At 34.7% G+C, this 16,274-nt stretch overlaps 1 protein-coding gene across 5 annotated transcripts in view; it reads left to right on the top strand.

The window, feature by feature from the left end:
- LOC132951621 (complexin) overlaps positions 1-16,030 on the top strand; it is a 218,629-nt gene extending 202,599 nt beyond the window's left edge. For all 5 annotated transcript variants that reach the window (XM_061023435.1, XM_061023436.1, XM_061023434.1 and 2 more), the window contains 2 exons: positions 9,384-9,516; positions 13,325-16,030. In XM_061023435.1, coding sequence (XP_060879418.1) covers positions 9,384-9,516; positions 13,325-13,398 — 207 coding nt within the window. In that variant the 3' untranslated portion in view covers positions 13,399-16,030. The remainder of the gene's footprint in view (positions 1-9,383; positions 9,517-13,324) is intronic.
- Positions 16,031-16,274: the final 244 nt, after the last annotated feature.

Below are 16,274 nucleotides of genomic sequence, written 5' to 3'. Positions count from 1 at the left end.
TATAGCTGCTGTGTTCTATTATTACGCGTATCGCATTATAATATTATACGCGCGAGTATCGTTGTTACGATCGCCAAAAGCAAAACGATGAAAATTTCAACGAAAGCGAAAATATTTCAAACGCGAAAACTTCTCGCGCATTATACGACCTGCTCGTATTATAATAATATAATACGGTTTATTTCTCTTGGGATGTTTTACCCGGCACATCCATGTATAAAATATTACGCGCGCGCGTGTATTTCGCTTTTCGGTTTGTTTTTTATTTTTACGCTGTCGACGTCGTCGTTGCCGCGTCGGTGGTGATAGTGTTTTTTGTTTTTTTTTTTTTTTACAAATACTTTTACCGGAAATTTAATACGACCCTGGGTACCGATAATTTCGGTAATAATACATTGATCTATAAATTCTTTCGACTGACAACCGCAACTACTGCACTGGGTCATCGCTTACACACAATGTCGACGAAAATATTTTTATTTTTTTTTTTTTTTGATTAACAACATTTCATCATAATATATTACTATTATTACTATGGGGTCGCGATGTATTTCCACCAATAAAAAGATCCGAATAAATAACGACGATAACAGAAAAATGATCGTCGAGGCTTATATTTACATTTTAAATCGACTATGGGTCGAATTTGCGGTTCAAAATGCGTATTATTTCTTTTCAGTCTGTGTGGTATTATAATATTATACATTTTATGTCTATGTTATGTATGCATATGTGGAGGGAGGGGGAGGGAGAGGGATTGAAAAGTTTTCACTTTTAAATTAGACATCGATATTGTTTGATTTGCATTTATACATTTTATTTCACCGGAGAATAAAAACGCTGAACCGAAATCCTCAAAGATTATAATGGAGCACAACAAAGAAAATATTAATAACACAGACGTGCGCGTACCTATAAATAAGAATTTAAATTACGGTATATTGTTGGCATAAAGGCAAACCGTATTTAGGGAACGAATCGCTTTCATATTGAAAACAAAACAAATTATGTAAATGCGGAAGAAGAACCTTACTCGGGGGTAAGGATATATATACATAATATACAAATATGATATTATATATTTTAACGTTTCTCGTTTCACAAATGTAAATAATGAGCTATTATTTTATTTTTTTTTTGCACATATGCCGTTATATTATTATTATTATAATACTATGTCGTGCATGTATGTATAATGTACATGCGAGACCAGAAAATCATAAAACGTTGGCATAAATTGCACATCGGACTTGCGTTGTTTACATAATATATTATATATATGAATGTAAAATATATATCAGTATGCGACGGTGAGACGGATATATTATGGTGACGGTGCTAGGAGAGATGTATACGAGGAAAGAGAAGCCTGCCGGCTGGCGAATGGAGATTCGGAGAAAGGAAAAGACTGTGCGCCTTGGGGCACGCGCGGAAAAAAGTGCTGGGCCTCGACGTCTAGAGGGTAGGTGGATTTGATGGGATGAATGGGGATGGGGTGGTGGTGGTGGAATAGCGCAATGCCGATGGGAAATTGAGCGGAGTTATATACGTATGTAATGGCGGAGAAGAATCGTTTGTTCGGCAAGTTTACTTTTTGGATTCGGTCCCCGGGCAAGGGCTATTTGACATTTTTATAGTCTACTCTAAAAATGATTTACGATACACAGAATGCTCGAGCGAGTGTACTACTCTGCTGCAGCACCTGACCCGCCGTTTCCTGTTTTAGTGTGTACGTATACGTATAACGTAGGTAGGTATATGTATTTATGTGTTCACAATAAATATCCGATTCGAGATCGATAATATCCTTTAAACCGACTTTAAACGTCTAGCACGCGGGGGGCGGTTTGCATATAGGTACAGCAAACGGACCGATACGTATTACTGTATTAGATATGAATATGCGATATAATATATATATTATGTGTACCGATCACCCAAAGGATATAATAATAATAATGTGTGCGTTCGCATTCGTGTCATCCGGGACACGTGTCATCTACCTAGCTGCCATGCCAGTCCACTGCAGATACGACCGACGAGGGACTATCGCTCACGTGACACACCAAGTCGTTCGGCCTACTGTGCGAGAAAGCGTTCATCATCGTCAAGTCCTGAGTAGTGCTTATGTGGTTCAAATTGACTCTAGTAGGGAGTCCTTATATTTAATGTGACTCCCTAATGGGGTCAGATTGAAACGCTGCAGCCATAATCGTCGAAATTTTCCGCCACGTCGTCTGCAGCCGTCATCGATTTTGTTTCGTTTCGGCACCACATGCATCGGACGAGACGAAGAGAGTGATTAATAAAGGTTATAATATTATTATCATTAGTATTGTTAAAGTGAACATTTAGATTATATACGATTTTTTTTCAAACAATTATCGGTGGATTTTATGATCACGTCGGACTCGATCGCGGGATCAACAGCTATTAACAATAATGATATTGTAACGTTTGTGTTGTATAATTCGTGTGTCATTCTGTGTTCCGGCAATGCGTGTTTGTATAGTAATAATAATATTATATCGTGTTTAGATTTAATGGCCAATTATAAGCGTCGACCACCGGATAGGCAGCTTAATATAATGTTATATTAATTATTATCGTTCGGTGTTGTTATTGTGTGGCTACGTGTACATCTATACTAATGTCGATGCGGCAAGTATGCGCAGGTACGATAGGCTATTATACATATTATTTTGTAGGCTATTTAAATTTTTAGTTAATTTTTTTTCTAACATAATGGGCTCAGGAACAAAAAGCGCTAAATCTATATATTTGAATATCCACTTTTTGATACACACATGTTTAATGATCAATGCTCTATAATCCAAGTTCAAGAACTAAAAATTGCTAAATCCATCTTGTAATCTATTTAAATGAAAAGTCAATGCCAGATTATTTTGAGGTTAGTAACGTTTTTGTAACGAAAAAGTTCTGATTAAATGAAAACAAATATTAACCTGCACCTAAATGTTATACTATCTGAAAAACTTTTCGGTTCTTATCGGAATTTTTAAATTAAGTTTAAAAATAAAATTGCTAGTGTTAACGCTGAACAACTTTGTAAATTTTTAGACGTGCCAATCATTAAATATTATTCATTAAAATAAATGATAATACACTTACAAGTATTTTCTTATAAAATAAATAATTATATCATTACATATTATAAAAATACGAATCGTCTAGAAATCACTATATTTTCCTTCTATTTTTTTTTTATAAATGTCTATATAATACAATAGTAGCTCCCGAATACACAATATGTATAGTATATGTATATGTTAATGTATTCATTAACTATCTATCTATTATAGACGAGACAAGGGCGTAAATAGATTCATTTCGTCGACACTGCGATTGATCATGACGAATAATTATAATATTATATTGTACCCTTCATGTTATAATACAATACAACGACTATATACTATCACTTACGACGTAGTGTCCGGCCGGCGATAACAGATATGTCTAACGACGTCACGTGGGGGCGGACCGCGAGAATATATTATTATTATAATATCACCGTTATCTAGTACTGGTATCGTATATTCACGATAATCAATGGAAATTCTTTGAGTAAAAAAATTTTGCCGCCGGCGCCCGGGTACCAACGTGACGGCTCAACGCCCGCGAGATCCCTCGCCTAGTCGTCTTCTACCTATAATATTGTACAGAATCACGCACTCCACTAATTGCCACTGCGGTTTACCTCGCCGAGCAATCGGTTTTCCGGGACACGATATTAATAATTTTACGACGTGAAATCTGAGTCAGCGGCGGCGGCGGCACCCTGAATCATTAAACGGTCGGAGGCTCGACGCGGCCAGTCGACTGTCAAATTAGTAGCCGACCCGACCCGCGCCCGTTCGATCCCCGCCGAATTATTTAAACGCCAGCCGTACCGATCCGCGTAAACCGACGGAAACTATATGCATTATATATATTATCTATACAACAATATTGTACGTATAATATTATTTAGTCTGCGCAAATTAATAATTTCTAGATTCGCGCGCGTCTGTTGTCTCGGCGGCGGCGTAACGATATTATTTCACGGTGTCGCCGTCGAATCCGTCCAGCTCGTCGCTGCAAACTTTCACCCGCTGACGTTTTCTCCGACTATAATATTATTATGCAAATAAAACTCGTCCCGAAGTGGTTCATATTATAGTAATTGTTATTATCGGCCCGATAGAATAATATCATTATTGCATTTTGACGCGTCGTCGTTCTCGAGACAGCACGCAAAGCGTTTTTGTAATAGCGCTTTTTGTAACGTCACCGAGGCCGACATGTCGCAGGGAATAATGGTATTATTATTATCATAGGTGTGAATAATAGTATAATACAAGTGCGCGGCGGTGTAATCGTGATTAAAGTAACAACGAATATATTATAATATTTTAATTAAAAAAATTATACAATCTATATTATGCGTCGTGCAGCAGTGCAAGCATAAGCTGGGACAACGGAGCTGGTGTGGGAATGAGCGTGGAGGGGGAGGGGCATAACTGCACGGAATGACGGTACCTTCTTCAGCAGCAACTTTTTCGAATAAATAACAATATTTTAATGACACGTTTTTCTTTTATATAATATAATAATGACATGTAAACCGATAAAAAACCGATGTCCCGGTAATCGCGTAATTATTATCACGACAACCACTGTTGACGGACGATTGTAAATTTTGGTGAACGAGCATAATATTACATAATATAATAATACCACGTCGTCGTGCTGATTGTAGTGTTTCGAAATAATAATAATAATATGGTCGTCATGAATGGAAACATGTGAATTTAGATCAAATTATTATAAAAAAGTCTCCAATATACGCTATTGTCGATGCCCAAGAATAAGAGTGATATTTTCTTATTTTGCCTATACATTGCGCCGTCTTACACGATTTGATAAATACACTTAAACGGCATGTATTGCGTTTCACTATTATTATTTATTTAAACGTAACGACCACATGCGTCGTTTGGAACATGGTTTACTGATGCGTTGATTGGCTCTTTTATGAAAAAAAAAAATATTCTTAAATTGCTGTTGTTAATTTAGTTGACAAAAATAAAAATAGTGATAACAATTTGATTACTGCTTTCGATTGTTATTTTAAAAAACGGAACAATACTTTGAACAATACAATAATTAAAGAAATGAGAATAACAACTCAACTCTCTTTTGACATTGGTATTTTAGTATTTCGTTATAATTTTACTTACAGCTACCGATTTATTCAAACAAAATTAACGCTATTTCGTGTTTATTTTGATCCTAAAATATAATATCAATGCTCTCCAACAAAACCCATCATCCCGTTAACTACTGGCGTAAAATACATTTGAAAAAAAAATAATGGTAAAATATTTAATTAATTTTGTTGTGTTATTGGGGTTTCACTTTGCCCATCTCATAACAAGACGGATAGACGTGTGTCGACATCATGCTACTCATTCTACATTTGAAAGTAATGAAAATATTACATAAAATCTATTGCCACATTTAAAAAAATGTTCTTATTGGTAGGTGATACTTCTAAAGATGCTAATCGATCGGTGCAAAATATTTTAATTTCACATCACAAAAAAAAAAATCGTTTGACGTTACACTAGGAAACGTCGTAATTTTTGTTTATCGTTTGAATTAAAATCATGTCTTTCTTTCCATACATAGAATTGGTTACGAAAACACTGCGTACAACTGTACAATATAATACATAAGTTTCATCTGATAAAGACTCGACCTTTAACTATAGATACATAACTGCGTATATTATACGTTTTATAAGTGCATATTATAGTTATTAGTTCTAAACTCTATCGTCCCCATGGCGAATTACGGTATGAAGGTACTAATACGGCTTCGGGAGTGTTCTATACGTATACGACACGATGTAATTGAATTACCGCATATTATATAGGTACTCGATAATCATATATAGTATGGCTAATATTATTTAAGCCTATTACAAAAAGTATACCAATATAATATACTATCTCTATACCATATATGCTATTATATTATACACTCACCATAATAAGTGTATATGCCCATGATTCATATTGTATTATTATGTTGTATAACTTATATCATCGTATTATTGATGTACTGTTTAAATTGGGCTAACGCCTGTTATTATATATTAAATAAATAAATACTAACCCCTATTTCCCCCCTCCGAGATTTTAACAGACGAATTTCGATCGTTGTCAGTGACTCGATGAAATTATCGAATTCGATATCATAACGTCAGGCGAGCGTTTTGAATGACACAAACGGGATGCAAAATAAATACAGTTTTCACGTCCAGATTGACGTTTTCCGGTATTGAATAGCGAGCGATAATAAATAGCAAAAAGTTTCTCGGCGTATTCCAGCCGTGACTATTATAAATTAAAATATATACTGTACTTCCAATGAAACAGTGCCACACCGCACTCCGTGATTGTATAATTATATTGATTGCGGATAACGCGAATAATATTAAAAATAAACACGATTTTCAAACTTCAGATCGACGTTTGCTGGGTTATCGGATGGTAATTGATAGTATAAGAAAAAAGAAAGTTTCTAGAAATTCGAGCCGTATATATATACGCCTAACTATATGTACACACACACACACACACACACACACACACACTTTAATTTTCAATGAAACCGGGCGCGCGAGTATTGATTGCTAAATGATAGTAATTTCCGAAGGGAACTATAGATCGACCAAACAAAACTTTTGTCCGTTATAACACGGTTTGTAACAAAAAGGTGCGTATATATATACGTTTGGGGCACGCGTGTAAGGGCGTGTATGCATGTGTGTATGTGTACGCGAGTACGTGAAATAATAATAATAAACCGAACAGAATGTTTTTGCTATGTATAGTTTATGGGCCGGTCAAGTTTCAAAGTTCTAGGTCGATTGGGTAGGGCAAAAGTCACGAATGGGAAGTTAATCGTGAAACGGGAACACATCAAGACCAGACGCCAGTGTATACGCCCAGAGAGACAAGCCATGTTGATTTATTGTCCCGATAACATTGGATAGGAGGAGTACATGTCAAATTTTTGTTAACCACTTGTGCCATCATTCACAGCGAAAACTCTCCCAGTCGGATAATATTGATGCACTTTTCAGACCGTATCGTATAATATAATATGTGTATAATAATACAGTCGTATGATAATATATGTGTACATAAAATACGTCATGACGAACGAACTTTCAAATTTTCGGCCACGATAAAGTATAAATAGTCCATAATATTACATAATACACTGATATTGTATTATGTAAACTGCAAATCGAGCAATAGGTCGAATAGCGTGGTAATCGCGTGGAAAATAATACATATTATACGTCACACAAATCAGAACCGGCCGACGCGTCAAAGTAATGAACGAAATTCGAATAATTTTTCACATTTTTTCGACGTCGCGTGGTTATAATATTTTATCGCGCACGAAACCGTCGAAATTACGATGCGATTGTTGTCACATTTCGCACTCGGGCTGTGTATATAATATTATAAACCGTTTTAAACGGTTTAAAAGGATTCCCTATATTTTATCCGATTCTCTCGCCTTTACAATAATATAATCCGCAAACCATCCACTATGCTATTATTATAGTATTATTATTTTTGTGTGTCTCGTCGCGTAATAGATTTGCCTTTTTTCGCGCGACCAGCTTACCACCGCGACACTCACGTACAATATTATTTATTATTATTACCTAAGCGTTCCACGCGGCCGACTGCGATACGATAATATAATATATATTATATATTTTGTTTATGTCGTGTATGAGGTTCGATTTTGGCAGAAAGGCATTTACAGCGTGTGTGCAGCAATAATAAATCTCGTGAACCGTGTGGCCCTTTATGCATTGCGTTTCTCGGATTTCCTGCAACGAAAATACTTATATACGGCGTAGGTCCGCAGCTTAACCGCTCGTCCTCCTCCTCGGACGACCCGCGCCAAAAACCCAATATCCGACCGTGTCCGGTCAAATCCTCGTGTCTGGCGGTCGAGACTAGGACGATTATTTTATCGTTCCACGTCGATTTTCTCGGCCGACTACAATTTATTTATTTCCGTCGGCTTAAATCGTCCTGCACGATATTTTCGTACCGCGAGTTATAATATTCTTACCGTCGTAATGTCGAACACATTGTTAATTTTTCAAACGAGTAAACTCACCATGCACATCACGACCGTCTGGTGATAAAAGATTCGTCTCCTGTAAAAGACTGCACAGACTTCTGCGCGCTCATATTAATTATATATTATAATATATAGTAATGCTGTGCGGACGGTAGTAATAATAGGCGGAAGAAAACAAAAGAGACGAGATTTGGAACGACCGAATCGACAAGGATTTACTTTGTACCGCGGCAGGCGTCTGCAGGGGCGTTAAGGATTATGTTTTTTTTTTTGGGGGGGGGGGGGGAGGAAGTTGACTAGCGGGTGGGAAAGGACCCGAGGAACTCGCGCGCGTGCGTAATGAATGGAAGAATTATGTAAAAATAATGCGTCGGACTAAAAACGGCTGCGGGAAAGAAAGACGCGCCCGGGCGATCCCTCTTCCCGTCCCTGTTCCCGTCCCTCTTCCCGTCTCTCACCCACACACCATCGTGGGTTGGAGAGCCCGCTGCAGTGTGTATAGTCTGTTTTTCTTCTTTTAATGATTAACAAATGAATGGATGATGATGTCCGTAATTAGTTTTCCCATTAAGAACTATTTGGACGGTGAAAAAAAACACCCAGTCGCTCGGCGGTCTACCGTCCGCACAGTCCAGCGGCGCCTCTGAAACGGGCAATTAATCATTAATTAAACGTACGTAAAAAAAAAAAATAAATAAATAATGTACAAATAAATAATAATAAAAATCCAAAAACCGATCGCGAAAAAATTTGATAATCTCCGTCTGGAATGTATAATATATATATAGGTAGGTGCTCGAGATAATAATTTAAGTCAGGACCACGCGGTTATATTTATTACAACTGTACAAGCACGTTGATTACTTCAAACTCCAAATAAATTATTCTTTATTAATTTTACCGTGCACTCCTCTATATCTGAGTAAATAATGAACAGTGGTAGTATAGTCATCGTACGCAGAGATATGCTACTGATTTAGATTCGTACGTTGTCATTATTGTAATATTAGATTCATTCTCCACGTCTATGTGATACCTAGGGGGGGTGGTAAATAGTTTATTTTCCTGAGTACGACCTCGTCCATGACAACGTTATAACGTTACATTTAAAATCAATAAAGTTGAATAAAAATAGATGTTAACCGTGGGGTTATAAAATAATAATTGTGTTTCGTTTGGTTTGTTTTTCTCGGGTGCAGTACAACATCAAAAAGAAAGAAGAATTACCCGAACCGGTACAAGAGGAGCCCGCCAATCCGTTGATGCGCAAAAAGAAAACGCCCGAAGAGCTGGCCAAAGAGGCAGAAATGGAAGAAGAGGACGAATTTACGAGTAAGAATAACGCGATATATTTTTTTTTCTTCTTTCTGTTTCAATGTTGGACGCAAATGTACACTAAACGTACGCGTGTGGGTGGTGGGTGGGTGGGTGTGTGCATTATGCTATGTACTCGAATCGAAAAACCCGAAACGCACTAAAACGTCCTCCGGTTATTTTATTAGTAACCCGAGTCTCGCCGCCGAGTTTGCTCATCCATGACTACACCGAAATGCATTTATCACGGACGACGGCCGTTAAGTAAAACTAACGTTTGTAATATATTATATATATGTATGTATATACACGCACACGTACACAACAATATTATAAGTTTATTTATGTGTGTATAATGTATATATATATATATATATGTATATTCGAAATTCACTCGACGAAAGAAAAAAAGATATTATACTGAATGTTGGCCGTGACCACTTCAGGGCCAAAGTGGGTCGGTATGTTGTTTATTCTCCAAAATAATATAAAGAGGGAAATAATTTTATTTTTTCCGTAAAAAAGGCAGTGTTTAGAAAACGGGATACCGAAAGTGAAAAAAAAAAAACGGACACAGTAATAACGACCGTCACTGTCATTGCGAAATCGTTAGAACCAATTTCAAAACCAGTAAATTTTTTTTTATAACGTTGGTAGGTACAGATGACTATTATAATATTATATTGTATAGGAAATAGAATGCGAAATAAAAAAACGTAAAAAATTGTAGTGTCGTAAATTCGAAAAGCTCGAGCGACACTTTCTTTCAATAACAAAATGTTTTTTTTTTTCTTTAGACAGAAAATAATAGTTGACAACTTTTCTTTCCCTCCCCTCCATCCCCCTCCCCACACCAAACACTCTCACCGTGATTTATTTGGCTGAAGTTTATTGCCACTTTTGTTTTATTCATCGCAGTCCGGCTGCGTTAGCTTTACAATATAAACAAACTCACACACACACATATATTTATTATACAGTTAGGTGTGCGTAATGTTTAAAAGAACACTGGTTATCGTTCAGTCGTCCGAGAAGAAAATCGCTCTCCCGTCCGCGTTTAGACCTCGCCGGATAAACAGCAGTATATTACGGTCTCCTCATCAGTATTAAACTGACATTTAGAACACTTTCGTCGGATAGCAACGATGATGATCATTGTTGCGTTGTCCGTGGCCACCGTTCTCGGAGTATATATAAATAAAACATTATCGAGGCGCTTAGCTTATATATACATCGCTACGACGATGATTTTCCGCACACCGAGGAGATGGTTTGATGTATTATTATTACTATTATGCACACGTCGTCCAAGCTCTTGAAATTCCGCGTTCGTATAAAAGCATTTTATTAAAAAGTCTCTTTCTATATCTATCTCTTATCGAGCGGAATTAAAATACGGAAATGCCGTTTTCGTATAATATTTCACCGTTCGCCTAATTTGATCCTTTGGGTTTTACGATTTACCCAGAATCGCATTACTTATAATATATAGGCGGTGCCTATCAGGACGGCCTGCTATACCACTTACCAGGTATTACGTCGTTTCGTTTTATCTCTTACGCACGAATTTCAACCGCTCTTATTCCGCGCGTACGATTGTACTATAGTACAATTTTCCCACACAAAAACGGCAGTTTAATATACGAAATCCGCTTTTAAGTTCACATTTTGTTTTATACCGGTATTTCATAACAATATAAACTTCGACGTGTCTTAACGTCGTATCTATTTATGTCGTAATGATATAAGCAGGTCTGCTTTCGCCGGAACCTATACCCTCCCAAAGTCCACCACTTATTATTCACCTACGATTATTTCCAACACAACTACAGCTGTGAAGTTTAATGTGAGCCCAACTATATAATATATAGGAACAGTAATCCGCAACGTGCGGTGTTATGATTACGGACTTGAAACTAATGATTAGGACAGTTTTTAACTACGACTTTCTTTCGTTATTTAGTGGTGTCTATTTGCAGTTGTCGTTTCAGGCCATTTTCAACACACCCAATAAAAATATATCCTTTAATCTTATTTAAAACAAGAATGAATTTTCGTAGACAGCGCTCGGGTAGTTTTTAGGGGGCTAAAATTTTTACAGTGAACAGAATGGTTTTCGAAATTCAATGCGCCTAACTACAATACATTATGATAAATATCGTATCATCCGTTCCAGGAGCTAAACCGAAACACGAAAGCTGATATATTGTAAGCGTAATGTATTAAAATCGAAACGTATTAGTTGAATAAACATGTTATTAAACTCGATGAAATCCCATTTAACTCGATGAAATCCCATTTATACACCGAATAACGGAATGAACATGGAGCCACCGAGGCGTTCACGAACCGGATCGGCTGATTAATATTTCCAATTAGACTTTGAACGCGAATTAAATGCCCGAAACGAACGCCGCACAGTTTTTCACCCTTTCGATCCGACGCCTACAGAATCGATCTCGTTTCGCACAGTTTAGAAATAATAATAATTTATATACGGCCACTCGTCGGCATATAGAAAATAATTATAATAATATGACGATTGGCCTTGTCTGAACGCTCGAGGGTCGATTATTCGTTTTCCTCCTTCGGGGTTGTCTTCGTTTTAGGTCGATTTATCAGACACAGTTCGCGGGTACCACATACGCGGTTTAACGTGTCTCACTGTATAGTGTGTACGAAGCGAACCAGCCAAGAATTAACTATACTAATCATAGTAATCCGTTAGGATCGACAAAACGGTGGCAAAACCGACTCGAATCGTATAACAAACCCGTCCGTCGCGCGCATGCGTGTGAAGAAAATCATAACGACCCGGTGAAATTTCAATTTGCGTACCGGCGGTTGCCTTGTCGCAATGACTAGAATATAAATGGAATAGTAATAGTAATAGCGCCACAATAAAGGCCTATTGACACGGCCTTTGTGTCCGCCCGTGTCCTTTATTGTATATCTACATTATTACCAACGTAGGTCTGCTATTTCGTCGAAAATCAGACAGTGAAAATCAACAAATTTGTTTAGTAACCACTTCGTAATAATTAATTCACCGACTGTGCGTATTAAACGATCAGATTTTCGGTCGCGCGGTACAACATATTATTTTACTGCGATAATGGTCGGCTCGGATTTAATGGAGGAAAAATCGATACAACCGATGTCGATTCAGGGCGAACAAAATATATTTATTCCGGGCCAGTGCGCGTAACGATACTTAGGATTTCCAAAACGAACTTAGTGTATGAAAAAATTCGATGGTTTTCGATTAAATCACAGACTTTGGAGACACTGCCGGAGGGGACTGCAGTCGCGTTAAAACGATATTTTCTCGAAATTCGGGGAACAACAGAGCGCGATATTAATGCGCCCTGTGAAAATGAAAAATAATAATTCCTACTACCCCCGACCCGTTGATGTGTAATGTTATGTTATTATTATATAAGTAAACGAATAATAATAATGATAATAATACTATTTCCGAGGAGTATAATATTGCATAAATGACACTTGAATGAAAACACTGCGGAGAGGAGTTTAAAACCGATAAGAGATAAGAAAGTTTCGGAATGGAAGCTTACGGGCGTATATTATTTTCTGGTGCGGTGGTATGTACCGAAAACTTTTGGCCATCGTACTACAAACCGACCAGAGGATTATATCATTATTATTATTATTATTATTATTATATCCGAAGCACAAATTTAATACCATACCACTCCTCATCCGAGGATGAATGTGGCGTGTGTTTTTTATTTTTATATTTTATTATTATTATTCCAATGACTATACCACCATTGTTTGGCATTTTTTTCATTTTTGTTCACAGAGTTGAAGAATACCATCGAGACACAAGTGAACGAACTCAAGTCTCAAATCGAGAGCAAGTGCAGCCTCCAATGAGGTGTGTTCAAAAACAATGCGGAACAAATATGATAACCTAATGCAAAAAAAAAAAAAAACAAAAAACATTTTAAAAACCATAAGAAACCTAAAACAGCGTACATTTTCAACAAAAAAAAAAAAGTAAAAATATTGTGATTCAAACCCATTTAAAATAATATATTATTATTATTATATAGAACATTATTATTATATTATTATTATGATATAAAAATATATGTGCGTACGTGACGTATGCACAAGTATTTATAAATATATATATATATATATATATTATAAATATTAGGATTTAAAATATTATTATTATTGTTGTTGTTGTTATTGTATAACATTTATAAACGTCGAGTTAGATTTTCAGCAGTTTTTAAAACGAAATCGAAGTAAAAATATAATATATAATATATTGTTAATTATTGTGAAATTAAAAATTTATAGAGCAAGTGAAGCATTAGCACACGTCTTTTGAATCTTTACTATAATATAATATTAATATTATAATATAATATACGTAACAATAATATATTATTATTATCGTCATGACGTGTCCAGTGTTGTACGCGCCTGCGCAGACATATTACACTCGACACGTCCTGTAAAAAATAATAATATATTATATTTTACATATTACACATTCTAACGTATTTTTTTATTTCAAGTTATTGAAGATTTTCACTCGTTCAATATTATAATAATATAAATATATAATATTATATAGATGTGTATAATAGTAGTTTGAGGTATAGCGGGTACACATAATATATTCATAATATATACTGTCTTAATATTATAATATATATTATACGGGTTACGATGTAAAATAGAGGTAATCGTGGTTTTTCGTCATTTCACTTCTCGTCAACAAATCAAAAAAAAAAAAAAATTAAATAAATAAAAAATAATAATAACGTTATCGATAAAATAATTACATAATAATATATTATTCTGTTAGTAGTGTTTTTTATTTTATTTTTTACCTTGGGGATCAAACGTTTTCGTTTTCTTTGTAGTTTTCGTTTTTTTATTTTTTTTTTTTCGAGGGACGACAATAATAATAAAAAAAAAGTACCATAAAAATAAATACAATATTTATACCTCGTTATTAGCCGTTCTCTGAAACACGGTATATCCCATCATTCTGAACAATTATTTAACGTTTACATAAAAAAATATTATAATTCTATTTTATTTCGGTAAACAATTATTTTTGTATTACTTTAGTTTAGTTTGGTTTTTTGTTATAAGGCCAACGTTTTTGTCAATTATGTTTGATGCGTTCAGTTTTTCATCGTTTCGTTTCGTTTTCCCAGCAGCAGCACAATATATTGTCACCGTTACATACATATAATTATTATACCATTAAATTATTATTATTATTATTATTATTACTATTATTACAATAATACATGTCATGATATTATTATTATAATATACTTTTATACCCTATTTACTTATATTATTATACTCTCTTACTTATTATTATTATTTTTGTTGTTATCGTCACAGTTTCAAATCTCTTTTATCATTTGTATTGAGACAATTTTTTTTTAGATTTGACTTTTTAGGTTACACCGCGCGTTATGTATTTCAACCGGACCCAAGCTTTTACGTTTCGCTTGTTCTACGGGTTCTTTGTTTATTGTGGACGTTTTTAACAAAAAAAAAATTAAAAATTAAGACACCGTTTCGAACTTCAAACATTATATGCCGTCTTAGACCATTCTACTATATACTGTCACTCACTGTCTCTCACTTTCTATTGATCTATCTCTCTCTCTATCTCTCATTCTGTTGCAAACATTTCAATATTTGGAGAAAAAAATATATTATAATATATATATTTGTTTAAAAAAAAAATCAGGCTGTGAATATTCTCAAACGAATAAGCTATTTGCCATCTAACTTTGTTTTTATTGTTTTGCAGCATTCAAACGACGAATGTGTAAAAAGTAATTTCATAGACTGCTCAAAAATTATCTAAATTAATATTAGAAAAAATATTGATTAAATTATTTGTACTGATTGTATATTGAATTATATAGGTGTATTATTGATAAAAATTAAACATTTATATAAAATTTTAACGACGAACCTAAAATAAATTTTGTTTGTACCAGTCGAACGACTCCGGTCTGCACGATCCACAATAATATTAAATAACAAACATGCGAAATTATATAATTTTATTTTAGTGTATAATAACATAGTCGTACAATGTGTAAATAGTGTTTTTGTGTTAAAATATTAGTTGTTATTTTTATTATAATTATTAATATTATTATTTTCGTTTAGAGTCGTATATTATATATATATATAATATAATTTTAAATATTTATTGGGATTTTATATGTAGAAGAGACATGTTATTTAATAAAAAAAAAAACTTATTTATAAATAATAGAAAATGTAACAAATTTTAGAAGACAAAAAACTACTATTACTATAAATTAAAATTAAAATTAAATATAAATTATATTCTATAGATGTTTAAATATTATATTCGTATGTGCGAATCAATGATTTCCGTCTGTGTTAATGGATTCGAATTCTTAGTTAGTAATTTTATTTATTTGTTGTTTATTTTTTAGAACTTCGATGGATGTGAACCAGTAAAATACGATTGTTCAAATACCCATTGTTCTGTTTTGCATTTCACCGTCCTTTCCACTCGATCCTCGGCCGATTCCAATGTGAATATTTTAATATACACCACCGTAGAAAATTAAACTCGTCCGTCTCTCGTGTGCCAGTGTCGTCAGTCGTCTGACTTCGGTCATGATAATTAAAAAAAAAAAAAAAAAAGAAGAAAAAAAACCAACAATGCGCAAAAGTCACAACGCTAAACAGTATAGTAATAATGATAATAATACGCACAGATG

This window comes from Metopolophium dirhodum, chromosome 9 (assembly GCF_019925205.1).
Source record: "Metopolophium dirhodum isolate CAU chromosome 9, ASM1992520v1, whole genome shotgun sequence".
Classification (NCBI taxonomy): domain Eukaryota; kingdom Metazoa; phylum Arthropoda; class Insecta; order Hemiptera; family Aphididae; genus Metopolophium; species Metopolophium dirhodum.
This window is presented reverse-complemented; position numbering and strand designations above follow the sequence as displayed.